At 48.9% G+C, this 19,051-nt stretch overlaps 1 protein-coding gene across 15 annotated transcripts in view; it reads right to left on the minus strand.

The window, feature by feature from the left end:
• The window catches only part of LOC109877641 (R3H domain-containing protein 1), a 63,023-nt gene that overhangs the window by 32,472 nt on the left and 11,500 nt on the right, over positions 1 to 19,051 (minus strand). For 10 of the 15 annotated variants that reach the window (XM_031813241.1, XM_031813240.1, XM_031813244.1 and 7 more), the window contains exons 2-5: positions 16,022 to 16,251; positions 10,623 to 10,914; positions 3,862 to 3,906; positions 2,914 to 3,009 (exon numbers count right to left, since the gene is read on the minus strand). In XM_031813241.1, the coding sequence (XP_031669101.1) occupies positions 2,914 to 3,009; positions 3,862 to 3,906; positions 10,623 to 10,862 (381 nt within the window). In that variant the 5' untranslated portion in view covers positions 10,863 to 10,914; positions 16,022 to 16,251. The remainder of the gene's footprint in view (positions 1 to 2,913; positions 3,010 to 3,861; positions 3,907 to 10,622; positions 10,915 to 16,021; positions 16,252 to 19,051) is intronic. The other 5 variants (XM_031813242.1, XM_031813245.1, XM_031813249.1 and 2 more) reach the window with 3 other exon arrangements.

Below are 19,051 nucleotides of genomic sequence, written 5' to 3' on the forward strand. Positions count from 1 at the left end.
AAACTCAGCCTGCGACCTAAATTATACCCTATTCCCTATATAGGGCATTACTTTTGACCAGGGCCCATAGGGGATAGGGTGCCATTTGGAACACAGATTCAGAGGGCTGGCTGCAAGAAGCTTAAATTAAATACCACTTCAGGATAGAGGCAACTAGGGAAAGAAGTTAGGAGCCAGTGGTTTCTGGAAGGTAGATGTAATGTTTACATTAGTGATATAATGGTAGCCTAGCGGTTAGAGCGTTGGCCCAGTAACCAAAAGGTTGGTAGATCAAATCCCCCAGCTGACAAGGTACAAATCTGTCCTGCCCCTGAACAAGGCAGTTAACCCACTGTTCCTAGGCCGTCATTGAAAATAAGAATTTGTTCTCAACTGACTTGCCCAGTTAAATAAAAGGTAAGAAAAAGAAGACATCCTCTGCCTCTCAGGGAGGCTTTGCTGTAGTTATTCAGCACAACTGGTTAACAAAATAACTAATATTACTACAGAAAAGCAACAAAGAAAGAGATGTGAGGAAGGGAGCGGAAGTAGAGAGAGGGCGAATGAGAGAGCGGAAGTAGAGAGAGGGCGAATGAGAGGGAGGAAGTAGAGAGAGGGCGAATGAGAGAGCGGAAGTAGAGAGAGGGCGAATGAGAGAGCGGAAGTAGAGAGAGGGCGAATGAGAGAGCGTAAGTAGAGAGAGGGCGAATGAGAGAGCGTAAGTGGAGAGAGGGCGAATGAGAGAGCGTAAGTGGAGAGAGGGCGAATGAGAGAGCGTAAGTGGAGAGAGGGCGAATGAGAGAGCGTAAGTGGAGAGAGGGCGAATGAGAGAGCGGAAGTAGAGAGAGGGCGAATGAGAGAGCGGAAGTAGAGAGAGGGCGAATGAGAGAGCGGAAGTAGAGAGAGGGCGAATGAGAGAGCGGAAGTAGAGAGAGGGCGAATGAGAGAGCGGAAGTGGAGAGAGGGCGAATGAGAGAGCGGAAGTGGAGAGAGGGCGAATGAGAGAACGTAAGTGGAGAGAGGGCGAATGAGAGAACGTAAGTGGAGAGAGGGCGAATGAGAGAACGTAAGCGGAGAGAGGGCGAATGAGAGGGCGAATGAGAGAGCGTAAGTAGAGAGGGCGAATGAGAGAGCGTAAGTAGAGAGAGGGCAAATGAGAGAGCATAAGACAGAAAGAGGAGAAAGAGAGGGAGGAAGAAGAGAAAGATAGATAAGAGTGAAAGAGGACTGAATAGAACTCGGAGAAGGAGGGGGTTAAATCTCACTAGTTCAAGGAAGTCTATCCATTTAAACACCTAGTCAGGGTTTCCTAGTAACCGGTTTCACAACAAGGACAATGCATCTTTACAGAGAAGTAGAATCATTTCGTTTTCTCGTCTACACCAAGGAAACATTTCCACTCAAGGAGAAATAATTGGCATAAAAAATTGCAACTTAACATAGAAAGACAACACCCCCCCCCCCCCCCCAAAAAAACCTGTATCACTTCAAACACCATTAGCCAAGGACATGTTTGAGTGGCGCTGCCAGACAAAGGAATGGGTTGGAGGAACTAACATCATAGTGACAACCTTACTATTCAATTATATCAATCCACAGGACTCCATGTTCTGACACGCGAAAATACAATCTTCTCTAAAATGGATGTGAGTAATACAGGACGCACACACACACACACACACACACACACCGCAGGTACACACACACACACTCCGCAGGTACACACACACACACACACCGCAGGTACACACACACACACAAAACGGCTGGTGGTGGAGAACACCCTCGTGGGTTTGATGAAGTTAGTGCTGACTGGATGAAATGCAAGGCCCTCTAGCTTCTGGCTCGTGTGTGTGTCCGGTGAGAAGGCAGAGTGACGTTTGTGAAATGAGCCACAGCTAATGTGGTAGAAGGAGTCGTCTGGGGGTTTACTCAGAGGTGTGTGTGTGTGTGTGTGTGTGTGTCTAAAGGTTTACCCAGAGAGGTGTGTGTGTGTGTGTGTGTCTAAAGGTTTACTCAGAGAGGTGTGTGTGTGTGTGTGTGTCTAAAGGTTTACCCAGAGAGGTGTGTGTGTGTGTGTGTGTGTGTCTAAAGGTTTACCCAGAGAGGTGTGTGTGTGTGTGTGTGTGTGTGTGTGTGTGTGTGTGTGTGTGTGTGTGTGTGTGTGTCTAAAGGTTTACCCAGAGAGGTAGGTGTGTGTGTGTGTGTGTGTGTGTGTGTGTCTAAAGGTTTACCCAGAGAGGTGTGTGTGTGACTAAAGGTTTACCCAGAGAGGTGTGTGTGTGTCTAAAGGTTTACCCAGAGAGGTGTGTGTGTGTCTAAAGGTTTACCCAGAGAGGTGTGTGTGTGTCTAAAGGTTTACCCAGAGAGGTGTGTGTGTGTCTAAAGGTTTACCCAGAGAGGTGTGTGTGTGACTAAAGGTTTACCCAGAGAGGTGTGTGTGTGACTAAAGGTTTACCCAGAGAGGTGTGTGTGTGTGTGTGTGTGTGTGTGTGTGTGTGTGTGTCTAAAGGTTTACCCAGAGAGGTGTGTGTGTGTGTGTGTGTGTGTGTCTAAAGGTTTACCCAGAGAGGTGTGTGTGTGACTAAAGGTTCACCCAGAGAGGTGTGTGTGTGACTAAAGGTTTACCCAGAGAGGTGTGTGTGTGTGTGTGTGTGTGTGTGTGTCTAAAGGTTTACCCAGAGAGGTGTGTGTGTGACTAAAGGTTTACCCAGAGAGGTGTGTGTGTGACTAAAGGTTTACCCAGAGAGGTGTGTGTGTGTGTGTGTGTCTAAAGGTTTACCCAGAGAGGTGTGTGTGTGTGTGTGTGTCTAAAGGTTTACCCAGAGAGGTGTGTGTGTGTGTGTGTGTCTAAAGGTTTACCCAGAGAGGTGTGTGTGTGTGTGTGTGTCTAAAGGTTTACCCAGAGAGGTGTGTGTGTGACTAAAGGTTTACCTGAGGATCTGGAGTCAGCTGGTGTGCAGTTAGAAAGGGAGGAGAGGACTCTTCACAGACAGCCAGGCTCCGTACTAACTTTACCTTGGCCCTGGACTGAGGGAGAGTACAGTATATTGACAACGGTTAAAAATATATTCCTTTAGATAACGTGCGTTGATCATTTCAAAACGCGAACCGACCAAATAAAAATACAAACCAAGACGTAAAGGCCAGCAAGCACCAATCACGACCAACAGAATATGTTCAGACCTCAAAATGACTTGGGTGAATCCAATCCAAGCATGTAACTAACGTGATGGTTAGCAAACACGTAAATAAGTCAGTTTAAACATCTGAACATCATGCAAATGGAGATAAATAATACTAACGCGCCACCACAAGTCTAGATGTTTTTAAAGGGATGACTTAAATCACGTGTCAGACTCATTCCACTGGATGTTTTTAAAGGGATGACTTAAATCACATGTCAGACTCATTCAACGGGATGTTTTTAAAGGGATGACTTTAATCACATGTCAGACTCATTCCACGGGATGTTTTTAAAGGGATGACTTAAATCACATGTCAGACTCATTCCACTGGATGTTTTTAAAGGGATGACTTTAATCACGTGTCAGACTCATTCCACGGAGGGCAGAGTGTCTGCAGGTCCCTGGTACTCCATTGATAAATGAAGGTTACTAATTAGTAAAGAGCTGCACTCACCTGGTTGTCTCGGTCTTAACTGAAATGACAAACCCCAAACCCTCGGACACTAGGGCCTCCACAGAATGAGTATGAACCCCCCTGTTCACTACATCACAAGAACCAAGTCAACAGCAGGCAAATATATAATAAGACATGCGGGATAAATCCGTCTTCTCAGCAGAAACACCGGAGATAAAATGATTATGTGGTAGTTGCCAGGCAGACATGCCAGGCATCATGCTAATCCACCGACTGTACCTTAGAGCCCCTCACCGACTGGCCAGCTGATACAGGAGACTGCTGCTGTCCCAAACGGACCACAAAAAGGAGGAGTTTAGCTAACAAGACTACAAGGTTAATGAATATTGTGGTCCAGAACAACAGGAAGGCTGAATACATACGTCACACATGTTGGATGTCAACGTGCATCCCACTAAAGAGCTCAGCCAATCAATATAGGCAGAGTCTGACTACTATGTACATTAAAATGTATTTTCTCTCAGCTCATGTTCACATCTCTCCCCTTCTGACCCATTTTCACATCCCTCTCCCCCTCAGACCCCATTTCCACACCCCTCTCCCCCTCAGACCCCATTTCCACACCCCTCTCCCCCTCAGACCCCATTTTCACATCCCTCTCAGACCCATTTTCACATCCCTCTCCCCCTCAGACCCATTTCCACACCCCTCTCCCCCTCAGACCCCATTTCCACACCCCTCTCCCCCTCAGACCCCATTTCCACACCCCTCTCAGACCCATTTTCACATCCCCCTCAGACCCATTTCCACACCCCTCTCCCCCTCAGACCCCATTTTCACATCCCTCTCCCCCTCAGACCCCATTTTCACATCTCTCCCCCTCTGACCCAGTTTCACATCTCTCCCCCTCTGACCCAGTTTCACATCTCTCCCCCTCTGACCCAGTTTCACATCTCTCCCCCTCAGACCCAGTTTCACATCTCTCCCCCTCAGACCCCATTTTCACATCCCTCTCAGACCCATTTTCACACCCCTCTCCCCCTCAGACCCCATTTCCACACCCCTCTCCCCCTCAGACCCCATTTCCACACCCCTCTCAGACCCATTTTCACATCCCCCTCAGACCCCATTTCCACACCCCTCTCCCCCTCAGACCCCATTTTCACATCTCTCCCCCTCTGACCCAGTTTCACATCTCTCCCCCTCTGACCCAGTTTCACATCTCTCCCCCTCTGACCCAGTTTCACATCCCTCTCAGACCCATTTTCACACCCCTCTCCCCCTCAGACCCCATTTCCACACCCCTCTCCCCCTCAGACCCCATTTCCACACCCCTCTCAGACCCATTTTCACATCCCCCTCAGACCCCATTTCCACACCCCTCTCCCTCTCAGACCCATTTTCACATCCCCCTCAGACCCCATTTTCACATCTCTCCCCCTCTGACCCAGTTTCACATCTCTCCCCCTCTGACCCAGTTTCACATCTCTCCCCCTCAGACCCAGTTTCACATCTCTCCCCCTCAGACCCAGTTTCACATCTCTCCCCCTCAGACCCAGTTTCACATCTCTCCCCCTCAGACCCATTTTCACATCCCCCTCAGACCCATTTCCACACCCCTCTCCCCCTCAGACCCCATTTTCACATCCCTCTCCCCCTCAGACCCCATTTTCACATCTCTCCCCCTCTGACCCAGTTTCACATCTCTCCCCCTCTGACCCAGTTTCACATCTCTCCCCCTCAGACCCAGTTTCACATCTCTCCCCCTCAGACCCCATTTTCACATCCCTCTCAGACCCATTTTCACACCCCTCTCCCCCTCAGACCCCATTTCCACACCCCTCTCCCCCTCAGACCCCATTTCCACACCCCTCTCAGACACCATTTTCACATCTCTCCCCCTCTGACCCAGTTTCACATCTCTCCCCCTCTGACCCAGTTTCACATCTCTCCCCCTCTGACCCAGTTTCACATCTCTCCCCCTCAGACCCCATTTTCACATCCCTCTCAGACCCATTTTCACACCCCTCTCCCCCTCAGACCCCATTTCCACACCCCTCTCCCCCTCAGACCCCATTTCCACACCCCTCTCAGACCCATTTTCACATCCCCCTCAGACCCCATTTCCACACCCCTCTCCCCCTCAGACCCCATTTTCACATCTCTCCCCCTCTGACCCAGTTTCACATCTCTCCCCCTCTGACCCAGTTTCACATCTCTCCCCCTCTGACCCAGTTTCACATCCCTCTCAGACCCATTTTCACACCCCTCTCCCCCTCAGACCCCATTTCCACACCCCTCTCCCCCTCAGACCCCATTTCCACACCCCTCTCAGACCCATTTTCACATCCCCCTCAGACCCCATTTCCACACCCCTCTCCCTCTCAGACCCATTTTCACATCCCCCTCAGACCCCATTTTCACATCTCTCCCCCTCTGACCCAGTTTCACATCTCTCCCCCTCAGACCCAGTTTCACATCTCTCCCCCTCAGACCAGTTTCACATCTCTCCCCCTCAGACCCAGTTTCACATCTCTCCCCCTCAGACCCAGTTTCACATCTCTCCCCCTCAGACCCAGTTTCACATCTCTCCCCCTCAGACCCAGTTTCACATCTCTCCCCCTCAGACCCAGTTTCACATCTCTCCCCCTCAGACCCAGTTTCACATCTCTCCCCCTCAGACCCAGTTTCACATCTCTCCCCCTCAGACCCAGTTTCACATCTCTCCCCCTCAGACCCAGTTTCACATCTCTCCCCCTCAGACCCAGTTTCACATCTCTCCCCCTCAGACCCAGTTTCACATCTCTCCCCCTCAGACCCAGTTTCACATCTCTCCCCCTCAGACCCAGTTTCACATCCCTCAGCCATTCCATCTCCCCCTCAGACCCAGTTTCACATCTCTCCCCCTCAGACCCAGTTTCACATCTCTCCCCCTCAGACCCAGTTTCACATCTCTCCCCCTCAGACCCAGTTTCACATCTCTCCCCCTCAGACCCAGTTTCACATCTCTCCCCCTCAGACCCAGTTTCACATCTCTCCCCCTCAGACCCAGTTTCACATCTCTCCCCCTCAGACCCAGTTTCACATCTCTCCCCCTCAGACCCAGTTTCACATCTCTCCCCCTCAGACCCAGTTTCACATCTCTCCCCCTCAGACCCAGTTTCACATCTCTCCCCCTCAGACCCAGTTTCACATCTCTCCCCCTCAGACCCAGTTTCACATCTCTCCCCCTCAGACCCAGTTTCACATCTCTCCCCCTCAGACCCAGTTTCACATCTCTCCCCCTCAGACCCAGTTTCACATCTCTCCCCCTCAGACCCAGTTTCACATCTCTCCCCCTCAGACCCAGTTTCACATCTCTCCCCCTCAGACCCAGTTTCACATCTCTCCCCCTCAGACCCAGTTTCACATCTCTCCCCCTCAGACCCAGTTTCACATCTCTCCCCCTCAGACCCAGTTTCACATCTCTCCCCCTCAGACCCAGTTTCACATCTCTCCCCCTCAGACCCAGTTTCACATCTCTCCCCCTCAGACCCAGTTTCACATCTCTCCCCCTCAGACCCAGTTTCACATCTCTCCCCCTCAGACCCAGTTTCACATCTCTCCCCCTCAGACCCAGTTTCACATCTCTCCCCCTCAGACCCAGTTTCACATCTCTCCCCCTCAGACCCAGTTTCACATCTCTCCCCCTCAGACCCAGTTTCACATCTCTCCCCCTCAGACCCAGTTTCACATCTCTCCCCCTCAGACCCAGTTTCACATCTCTCCCCCTCAGACCCAGTTTCACATCTCTCCCCCTCAGACCCAGTTTCACATCTCTCCCCCTCAGACCCAGTTTCACATCTCTCCCCCTCAGACCCAGTTTCACATCTCTCCCCCTCAGACCCAGTTTCACATCTCTCCCTCTCAGACCCAGTTTCACATCTCTCTCTCTCAGACCCAGTTTCACATCTCTCTCTCTCAGACCCAGTTTCACATCTCTCTCTCTCAGACCCAGTTTCCTGTCATGTAGACTAGAGCAAAGAGAAGTGTTCTGAGTTTGAAGAGGAGCAGGAGGCAGCAGGGGACGACATCTCAATGCCTCTGCTCTTCGTGTGTGTGTGTGTGTGTGTTCGAGAGCGTGTGTGTACAGGGAGAGGTCCTAGAGAGTCAGAGACGAAAGCGGAGTCTGATTTAGACAGAACGGCTGGCAGGCTCCATGCTCCACTCGGGCTGCTGCTGAGACACCGTCTGTACACACACACACACACACACACACACACTCCCTCTTCTCCTGGCCCCGTCCTCTAAAACCAACCAGAGGACAGTTCCTTTCCCCGCTGCGCTGGAGGGTCAGATAACATTAATGAAATAAAGATGGAAATGGACCATTTTCAGGCATGTGTATGACCCTTAGAGACAGTGAGTGGCGCGCGTGTGTGTGTGAGACAGTAGGTGTGAACGCACCAGTAGATCAGATAATTGAACAGGGCAGAAAGGAAAGGGACAAAGAGAGAGGAGAGAAGGAAACGCTGACGTCTGCACTACAAGGTACCTGGCCTGAGAGAGAGAACGTGGCTGGGGCAGATGGTGGCAAAGTCACAGAGGAGAGACACACAGAGAAGTGCACACCACTCCCTCTCTCCCCCCATCCGGCACCCATTCAGTCTCTCTCTCAGGGTGACACAGAGAAGAGCACACCACTCCCTCTCTCCCCCCATCCGGCACCCATTCAGTCTCTCTCTCAGGGTGACACAGAGAAGAGCACACCACTCCCTCTCTCCCCCCATCCGGCACCCATTCAGTCTCTCTCTCAGGGTGACACAGAGAAGAGCACACCACTCCCTCTCTCCCCCCATCCGGCACCCATTCAGTCTCTCTCTCAGGGTGACACACTGGAAGTTTGTAGATAATCTGGATCCCAAATCCTGGCTTATCTGTCTTCTTCAGTCTGGCTGGAGCGCCAGCCACCGACCACTTTTACTTCTCCTGCTTCCCATTTATACTGCTGCCTGTCAACATTACCTCCAACCCAGAGACACTCTGCTGCCTGTCAACATTACCTCCAACCCAGAGACACTCTGCTGCCTGTCAACATTACCTCCAACCCAGAGACACTCTGCTGCCTGTCAACATTACCTCCAACCCAGAGACACTCTGCTGCCTGTCAACATTACCTCCAACCCAGAGACAAAACCCTCTGCTGCCTGTCAACATTACCTCCAACCCAGAGACAAAACCCTCTGCTGCCTGTCAACATTACCTCCAACCCAGAGACAAAACCCTCTGCTGCCTGTCAACATTACCTCCAACCCAGAGACAATACCCTCTGCTGCCTGTCAACATTACCTCCAACCCAGAGACAATACCCTCTGCTGCCTGTCAACATTACCTCCAACCCAGAGACACTCTGCTGCCTGTCAACATTACCTCCAACCCAGAGACAATACTCTCTCTGCTGCATGTCAACATTACCTCCAACCCAGAGACAATACCCTCTGCTGCATGTGAACATTACCTCCAACCCAGAGACAATACCCTCTCTGCTGCCTGTCAACACTACTTCCAACCCAGAGACAATACCCTCTCTGCTGCCTGTCAACATTACCTCCAACCCAGAGACAATACCCTCTCTGCTGCCTGTCAACATTACCTCCAACCCAGAGACAATACCCTCTGCTGCATGTCAACATTACCTCCAACCCAGAGACAAAGGAACATTTTGCTGCCTGTCAACATTACCTCCAACCCAGAGACAATACCCTCTCTGCTGCCTGTCAACATTACCTCCAATCCAGAGACAATACCCTGTCAACATTACCTCCAACCCAGAGACAATACCCTCTGCTGCCTGTCAACATTACCTCCAACCCAGAGACATTACCCTCTGCTGCCTGTCAACATTACCTCCAACCCAGAGACAAAGGAACGTTTTGCTGCCTGTCAACATTACCTCCAACCCAGAGACAAAGGAACGTTTTGCTGCCTGTCAACATTACCTCCAACCCAGAGACAATACCCTCTGCTGCCTGTCAACATTACCTCCAACCCAGAGACAATACCCTCTGCTGCCTGTCAACATTACCTCCAACCCAGAGACAATACCCTCTGCTGCCTGTCAACATTACCTCCAACCCAGAGACATTACCCTCTGCTGCCTGTCAACATTACCTCCAACCCAGAGACAAAGGAACGTTTTGCTGCCTGTCAACATTACCTCCAACCCAGAGACAATACCCTCTGCTGCCTGTCAACATTACCTCCAACCCAGAGACAATACCCTCTCTGCTGCCTGTCAACATTACCTCCAACCCAGAGACAATACCCTCTCTGCTGCCTGTCAACATTACCTCCAACCCAGAGACATTACCCTCTGCTGCCTGTCAACATTACCTCCAACCCAGAGACAAAGGAACGTTTTGCTGCCTGTCAACATTACCTCCAACCCAGAGACAAAGGAACGTTTTGCTGCCTGTCAACATTACCTCCAACCCAGAGACAAAGGAAAGTTTTGCTGCCTGTCAACATTACCTCCAACCCAGAGACAATACCCTCTCTGCTGCCTGTCAACATTACCTCCAACCCAGAGACATTACCCTCTGCTGCCTGTCAACATTACCTCCAACCCAGAGACAAAGGAACGTTTTGCTGCCTGTCAACATTACCTCCAACCCAGAGACAAAGGAACGTTTTGCTGCCTGTCAACATTACCTCCAACCCAGAGACAAAGGAACGTTTTGCTGCCTGTCAACATTACCTCCAACCCAGAGACAATACCCTCTCTGCTGCCTGTCAACATTACCTCCAACCCAGAGACAAAGGAACGTTTTGCTGCACTGCATCAGCTCATCTTCTTCCACCAACTTGTATTAGCTGTTACATTAGAGTGTTTTAATGACTGATCCTGAGCTCAATCACATTATCATAGTTCAATTATATTACCATATTTACATTGTTGGTACTGGTAAAACATGTTCAAATTGTGGCTGTGATATAATGGAAAACTGATCTCATTGGTCCACACTAAAAGGCTCCGTTTATGTTTACACAGGTGTGTTTACCTGTGACGTTTCCCTCTTGTTGTCACAGCAGCTTCCGTCTTGGTGACCGGTGGCATTGTGTTCCGGCACCAGGCTCCCAGACGGTTTGGGTTTGTCCTTCACACCGTTCTGTCTGCTGTCTGCTCCTAATGTTGTGGTGTCGGTCCAGTCTGCTGCCTCCAGCTCCACTCCAGCCTCACAAACCTTCATGGTCTCAGTCCTACTGATGTCCTTTACAGTAACAGGATCAGACATCCTCATCAGACGCACAGCTTACAGAGAGTCTCTATACAACACTGCTGTTACTGGGGTCCTGGAGATGGAGAAAGAGACAGACGATGGAGAGACACTGGGATTTTACTAATCAAAATGCAAATCATTTTCCATTAGAGCTACAAAAGACATCTTACACCTACAGTCAGAGAACAGAGAGAGAAAACATGGGCATTGAAATATCAGGCATTTACAGAGAACAGACAGAAAACACGGGCTAAAGAGACATATTGTAAACGTCTCTATTAGTTACATCTGAAATCTAATGACTACTGTAATGGGGCTAATGCAGAGACAGTGACAGGGCAGTGGTTTTTGGTAATAATGTGGCCTAATTATGCAGCAAGTGTCTCTTGCAGTAGCAGTAGCATAGAGAAGAGGGAAGGAGACATCCTAGAGAGGAGAAGAGGGAAGGAGACATCCTAGAGAGGAGAAGAGGGAAGGAGACATCCTAGAGAGGAGAAGAGGGAAGGAGACATCCTAGAGAGGAGAAGAGGGAAGGAGACATCCTAGAGAGGAGAAGAGGGAAGGAGACATCCTAGAGAGGAGAAGAGGGAAGGAGACATCCTAGAGAGGAGAAGAGGGAAGGAGACATCCTAGAGAGGAGAAGAGGGAAGGAGACATCCTAGAGAGGAGAAGAGGGAAGGAGACATCCTAGAGAGGAGAAGAGGGAAGGAGACATCCTAGAGAGGAGAAGAGGGAAGGAGACATCCTAGAGAGGAGAAGAGGGAAGGAGACATCCTAGAGAGGAGAAGAGGGAAGGAGACATCCTAGAGAGGAGAAGAGGGAAGGAGACATCATAGAGAGGAGAAGAGGGAAGGAGACATCATAGAGAGGAGAAGAGGGAAGGAGACATCATAGAGAGGAGAAGAGGGAAGGAGACATCATAGAGAGGAGAAGAGGGAAGGAGACATCATAGAGAGGAGAAGAGGGAAGGAGACATCATAGAGAGGAGAAGAGGGAAGGAGACATCATAGAGAGGAGAAGAGGGAAGGAGACATCATAGAGGAGAAGAGGGAAGGAGACATCCTAGAGAGACATCTGGTTTATGAGAGCTGTGATTAATGATTTTAATTAGAGGTTGAGAGGCCCCATCTGATTCAGTCTCTGACATTAACACTGTGGCTCTGTGCCTCTGTCTCAATTGAACTTTCCTTGATTCCTTCTCAAACCCCATGACGGAGAAGGTCAGAGGGGAGTGACCAATTCATTTTGAGGATAGAAGAATCCCAGAAAGACACATTGAGAAAGAGCCTGTGAGACAGCCAGTACTATTGGAGGACAGAGCTTGTGGCTATAGAAAAATACCACTGACACCGTGGATCCCAGAATGTTCAGAGTGCCTCCGTGACTCTACGGCCCTCTCTATAGGCAGTTATCAATACAACGCCCCAATACAGTGTGGAACGTTCCATTTGACTGCTGATGAGCAAGGAGACCACCAGCTCCTCTAAACCATTGACAACTATGTGCCGTTTAAGGGCTTGTTAAATAAATCTAACGATTTGGTTTCAATATCATCACCTCTTGAAGAGCAGTCAGGACTACACATTTCCCAAAATTCCACATTTAGTTTTATCAGAGTTACACTGCAAGGAAATGCATGCTTTTCATTATCTGGAAGTTTAGCAATTGATCATGTAATTTCAGATAGGTGAAGGTAGCATTTTACCAGAGAACAGTAGGCTGGCTACCCAGGGGAAAGTACTGGAGAACAGTAGGCTGGCTACCCAGAGAAAAGTACTGGAGAACAGTAGGCTGGCTACCCAGAGAAAAGTACTGGAGAACAGTAGGCTGGCTACCCAGAGAAAAGTACTGGAGAACAGTAGGCTGGCTACCCAGAGAAAAGTACTGGAGAACAGTAGGCTGGCTACCCAGAGAAAAGTACTGGAGAACAGTAGGCTGGCTACCCAGAGAAAAGTACTGGAGAACAGTAGGCTGGCTACCCAGAGAAAAGTACTGGAGAACAGTAGGCTGGCTACCCAGAGAAAAGTACTGGAGAACAGTAGGCTGGCTACCCAGAGAAAAGTACTGGAGAACAGTAGGCTGGCTACCCAGAGAAAAGTACTGGAGAACAGTAGGCTGGCTACCCAGAGAAAAGTACTGGAGAACAGTAGGCTGGCTACCCAGAGAAAAGTACTGGAGAACAGTAGGCTGGCTACCCAGAGAAAAGTACTGGAGAACAGTAGGCTGGCTACCCAGAGAAAAGTACTGGAGAACAGTAGGCTGGCTACCCAGAGAAAAGTACTGGAGAACAGTAGGCTGGCTACCCAGAGAAAAGTACTGGAGAACAAGTAGGCTGGCTACCCAGGGGAAAGTACTGGAGAACAAGTAGGCTGGCTACCCAGAGAAAAGTACTGGAGAACAGTAGGCTGGCTACCCAGGGGAAAGTACTGGAGAACAGTAGGCTGGCTACCCAGAGAAAAGTACTGGAGAACAGTAGGCTGGCTACCCAGAGAAAAGTACTGGAGAACAGTAGGCTGGCTACCCAGAGAAAAGTACTGGAGAACAGTAGGCTGGCTACCCAGAGAAAAGTACTGGAGAACAGTAGGCTGGCTACCCAGGGGAAAGTACTGGAGAACAGTAGCCTCACATCAGTCAAAGCACAATCTGCTGATAGATGAGAATTCACAAACGGCCATTCTGAGTGAAGAAGTGCAACTGAAGAACGAAATCAGTCTGATGCCGAGCAGACATTACAATAAGAAGCATTGTAGATCTACATTTACAAAACACAGGAAGTGTTATCTTTCTGCATTAGGGCGACACCTAAGATTAACTTGCTCGTTATCTAAGTACGTGGCTGAATGAATAACGTCACGGTGCATCATATTGCGTGAGCTTTCTGCTGTGTTTGAGGTGTCAAAGCCCGTTGAATGAGTTCTGTACAGCTGCCACTGCAGCTTGATTTCCTCTCCGTTCTGGGCCGTCTGCTTCTCCCCATCGCCTCAGAACAGCGCGGGCCCGTTGCCCTAGCGACGCCACACAGACCGTGTCCTTCAGACAAGCATGCCGTCAAAACTTTGTGCAAATTAATAATGTCTCTCGCTCATATTCGTTTGTAAAATGTCTAAAATCAAACATATCATTTCGGTGGCTCCTACCTATATATGTATAACTTTATGAGCTGCATTGCCTGCCTTCGCAATTTGTTTACTTTCGTTTGCACTCGTTAGCATATTTTGCTAGCAATATTTTGCTGTTACTTGTGCTAATTTTGTTGTTATTTTGCTAATAGACGCCCAATGGGCTTCTTTGCATTTTTGTGTACTAAGCCAGTAGTACCCTAAATCCCGGTGTGAGAGAAGGACGGTATGAGGATGACAATCTGGAAACCGCCCAACCCTACTATAGATATTCCAATACGGCCATCTAGTTTATCCCCTGAATGGTAACTTGTTAACTCGCCATATTGACGTCATTTGTTGTTAGCCCACTAGCCAATTTGACGTGGTCCCTCAGTCAATGTCGTCTATCAGCAGCAATCCTGATTAAACCCTTATTAACAATGTTGAAAGGGGATAATGTTAGCCAACTTCACTAGATAAGCCTGGGTTGGTGGGAGAAAAACGACATTAGGTCTACCGGTAGCTAGCAAAGTAAACATTATGATCAGGTAGCTAGCAAAGTAAACATTATCATCAGATAGCTAGCAAAGTAAACATTATCATCAGATAGCTAGCAAAGTAAACATTATCGTCAGGTAGCTAGCAAAGTAAATGTTATCGTCAGGTAGCTAGCAAAGTAAACATTATCATCAGGTAGCTAGCAGAGTAAACATTATCATCAGGTAGCTAGCAGAGTAAACATTATCATCAGGTAGCTAGCAAAGTAAACATTATCATCAGGTAGCTAGCAGAGTAAACATTATCATCAGGTAGCTAGCAGAGTAAACATTATCATCAGGTAGCTAGCAAAGTAAATATCAGATAACAGTACATCGGCGAATTGGTCCTTCTGCTGCTTGACAAGCAGAGCCCACAAAGGATGGGAAATGAACCTAAAACCACTCATACTAGGCAAGTATATTCAACTTATTTTAGATCACTCAAATCCAATTAATGGTGGCCAATATTGAGCAATATTGTGAGTTAAATGACCAGTTGATGTTTACTGATGAAAAGCATGCAGTTCCTTGCTGTAGAACTCTGATAGAGATAAACATGGAATAATGGGATGTGCTGTTCTGACTCTGCTCTTTAAGAGGTGCTGATATTACAACCAAATAGTTCATATATTTAACAATCCCTTGAAAACAGCACCTTCCCTGTCCACAATTGTAATCAGTAACGTAGGTTTTGGATTACTCAAACTCCGTGAGGTAATCTGATTATTTTCTATTACTTTTGGATTACTTCCCCTTAATTTGTATCATTTGTCCATTGTTGACTAAATGTTTTGTATATAAGCAATACAATTTTCAAGATACAGAAGTTCCAAAATACAGAAATATAGCAGGAATGATGTAAAACACATCACACCGGCTTTTAGAAAAGGATCCATCAAACACATCTGGTGTGTCATCATAGTGGTCTCTGATTGGTGGTCATCATCTGGTGTGTCATCATGGTGGTCTGACTGGTGATCAGACTCTCAGGTGAAACAAACTGAAACACCTTTTTTCAATGGTGAATTGAATGTCACTGAGAAACCGAAAGGTGTCTAAATGCATTTCTTTCTCTCACAAACATCCGTTCTGAATTTTAAAGTAATCTAGTTTTTCAAAAGTATGTAATCTGTTTACAATATTTTAGCTGGTATTGTAATTTATAAAAAAAAATTGTAAATCAGATTACATGTACTTAGTTACTCCCCCAAAACCTGCTCCTCACACCCATCTTTAAACTCGCTCTTCAATAACAAAATGTATGTTGTTCTTTTGTTCTGCAGTGTCAGTTTAGTTATTTTACTGAATACTGAGTGGAAACTGGCTGAGAGGCAGATCAAAAATGTTCATCTTGAAGAGAACTAAAAACACCAGGCTGGTCCACATCTATTAAGTTATTCCAGCACACAAATGGAATCTTTTCTACTCCAGTGCAGCATTGCTGATTTGTAATATCTGTCAGTCTCTCGACTGGAGTGATGTCAACACTGTTTTTAATTTCCCCCCGGCCCCCCAATGCACCTTACGGGTAGCTACTTACTGGGAGCTGCTGGGCCTGTGGTGGTGACGTCCTGCAGGGGGTGAGAAGGCTCTGAGGGCAGCAGTCCTGCACCACCGCTGGTTTGTCACTGTAACGTCTCGTGCTGCTGAGCCTGTCGCTAACTCTGAGGGAGAGTCCCATGTCCTTAGCACCAGCTCGGAGTCTCTGGTGTCCAGATCTGAACGGCCTCGGTGGCACTGCCCTCCAAGATGCTCATGGCCATCACAGACCTGTCACAGGGAGAGAAGAAAGAGGTCAGGGGGGTCAGGACCCTTAGAGAACACTGATGGAACGGGGTTATAGGTCGCTGACAGTGACAGGGCTGACATGGACAGACAGAGTCCAGGGGATATCACATGTGTGAGTGGGAGAGAGAAAAATGGGGAGAGAGAGAGGGAGATAGAAAAATGGGAAGAGAGAGAGGGAGAGAGAAAAATGGGAAGAGAGAGAGGGAGAGAGAAAAATGGGAAGAGAGAGAGGGAGAGAGAAAAATGGGAAGAGAGAGAGGGAGAGAGAAAAATGGGAAGAGAGAGAGGGAGAGAGAAAAATGGGAAGAGAGAGAGGGAGAGAGAAAAATGGGAAGAGAGAGAGGGAGAGAGAGAAATGGGAAGAGAGAGGGAGAGAGAGAAATGGGAAGAGAGAGAGGGAGAGAGAGAAATGGGAAGAGAGAGAGGGAGAGAGAAAAATGGGAAGAGAGAGGGAGAGAGAAAAATGGGAAGAGAGAGAGGGAGAGAGAGAAATGGGAAGAGAGAGAGGGAGAGAGAAAAATGGGAAGAGAGAGGGAGAGAGAAAAATGGGAAGAGAGAGGGAGAGAGAAAAATGGGGAGAGAGAGAGACAGGGAAAGAGACATAAAGCGATATTGTGGCTGTGCATGCCTATGTATAAAACAGGTTTCATCCATCAGAGCCATTGGGTGGAGGGTCGTGTTAAACCCACTCTGTCGTGCCAGTTATGTAAAACAGAGCAGCGTTACATATTCAGGAATAACAGCCGTGAAAAAACAGAAGATAACACTATCAAAACCCTATGATATTTAGAAAACCAATTTTGGAGTGGACACTGAAAGACATGTCATTTCCCACATGGATGCTTCACATGGAAGGTAACAGAAGGTTTGTAACAGATTCTCCATCTTCAGTCAGAAGGGCTCTACATCTTCCCCCATGTTCTTCCACTCCAACCTTCCTCCTGGTCCCAGAGCCCAGTGCCATCTACCGGGCAGAGCACCCACCACAGTAAGCTCTCTCTGGCAACCAGTAGGCAGTCCCGTCTCCTCCTAGTCCCAGAGCCCAGTGCCATCTACCGGGCAGAGCGCCCACCACAGTAAGCTCTCTCTGGCAACCAGTAGGCAGTCCCGTCTCCTCCTAGTCCCAGAGCACAGTGGCATCTACCGGGCAGAGCGCCCGCCACAGTAGCTCTCTCTGGCAACCAGTATGCAGTCCCGCCTCCTGATCCCACACAGTCCCGCCTCCTGATCCCACACAGTCCCGCCTCCTGATCCCACACAGTCCCGCCTCCTGATCCCACACAGTCCCGCCTCCTGATCCCACACAGTCCCGCCTCCTGATCCCACACAGTCCCGCCTCCTGATCCCACACAGTCCCGCCTCCTGATCCCACACAGTCCCGCCTCCTGATCCCACACAGTCCCGTCAGACCAGTGGGAAGCAGACCCATGCATGCTGCCAGATAAAAGGTCAAGTGGTGGATTCCTGCTCACTTTATAATCCTTTTTCACCTCACCATACCTCACCTCACCATACCCCACCTCACCATACCCTCACCATACCCCACCTCACCTCACCTTACCCCACCTCACCTCACCTTGCAGTGTATGCAGATCCTGGTTTGACAGTAAACTGCAGGCACTACTAGACCAAAGGTAACTTCTAGTCTGGCAGTCAGCAGCAACACAAAGAGGTGTGGAACTTCACATGACTACAGTCAGCTCTACTAGCTGGTGACACCAGTAGAACTCTACCAACCAGACAGACAGCAAGAGAGATTCTGGCCCCAGACACAAGCTGCATTAGGAGTCAGAGCTGTGCTGCACGGACAGGGAGGAACAGCAGGGCTGAGCTAGCCGCTGAGTTCAGGAGATCACAACGTCAGTGTCAGTTCTGTGTCAGGGACAGTCTGTGTGACACACGGGGGAGGAGGTGTCAGGGACAGGGGGCTTAATGCATGCAGATGGAACGCAGTGTGACACACACATGAATAAACACTGGCAGGCACAAACAGACCAGAAGTCTACACGTACCCAAGAAAACACACACACACACACACACACAGCCCAGTAGAATCCTCTGGGTCTCCTGTTGCTGAGCAGCTCCTCTGTATTTGACAACAGAATCTGAGACTCTGAGTTGATCTGAGTGGTTGAAACGTAAAGAGCCTCTTCACAGTCCCTTTAACTCCCTTCCCCACAGTACAAACACACCCATACTGCCTGCCTGTAGAAGTGGTGAATAAGTGCCTAAGCCTTTTTCCACGCTACACTTTTCTGCCCATGAAAATGTATTCTCAAAAACCTACAATGAGGTCAAAAGGGCACAGCCACTCTGCCAGACAGGGGAATGGGAGCTAACTAATCATATGCCGGCTGTAAATGGACCACTCAATGACAATTATGTTAGCACAGCGAATAGGAAATTGCTCCTGTGGAATGCACAAGAGGCCATTCTGATTGCACGCACAGACAGGGCGGTACACACTAGGCTTGGGCGGTACACACTAGGCTTGGGCGGTACCCCCCCCCCCCCCCAAGTGCTGGGGGGAGTAAAAGCAGGGGGGAGCAAGCGAGAGGAGAGACTCTCTCCCTCCCAGACTGTGTGTAGGAGGATGGAACAATACAAGAGCAGAGAAAAGCAGCCACAGCCATCCATCCATCCATCCAACATACTGTGTAGCTGACAGTCAGACACACGAGGCGGTCTTCTCCAGCTCTCCAGCCACACAGAAAACAACAGTGGAAAAGCATAGAGAGATCTAATGCATTGGGCAGGGGGGGGAGGTACCGCCCAACCATCA

Source organism: Oncorhynchus kisutch, unplaced genomic scaffold (assembly GCF_002021735.2).
Source record: "Oncorhynchus kisutch isolate 150728-3 unplaced genomic scaffold, Okis_V2 Okis05a-Okis16b_hom, whole genome shotgun sequence".
In the NCBI taxonomy this organism is placed as follows: domain Eukaryota; kingdom Metazoa; phylum Chordata; class Actinopteri; order Salmoniformes; family Salmonidae; genus Oncorhynchus; species Oncorhynchus kisutch.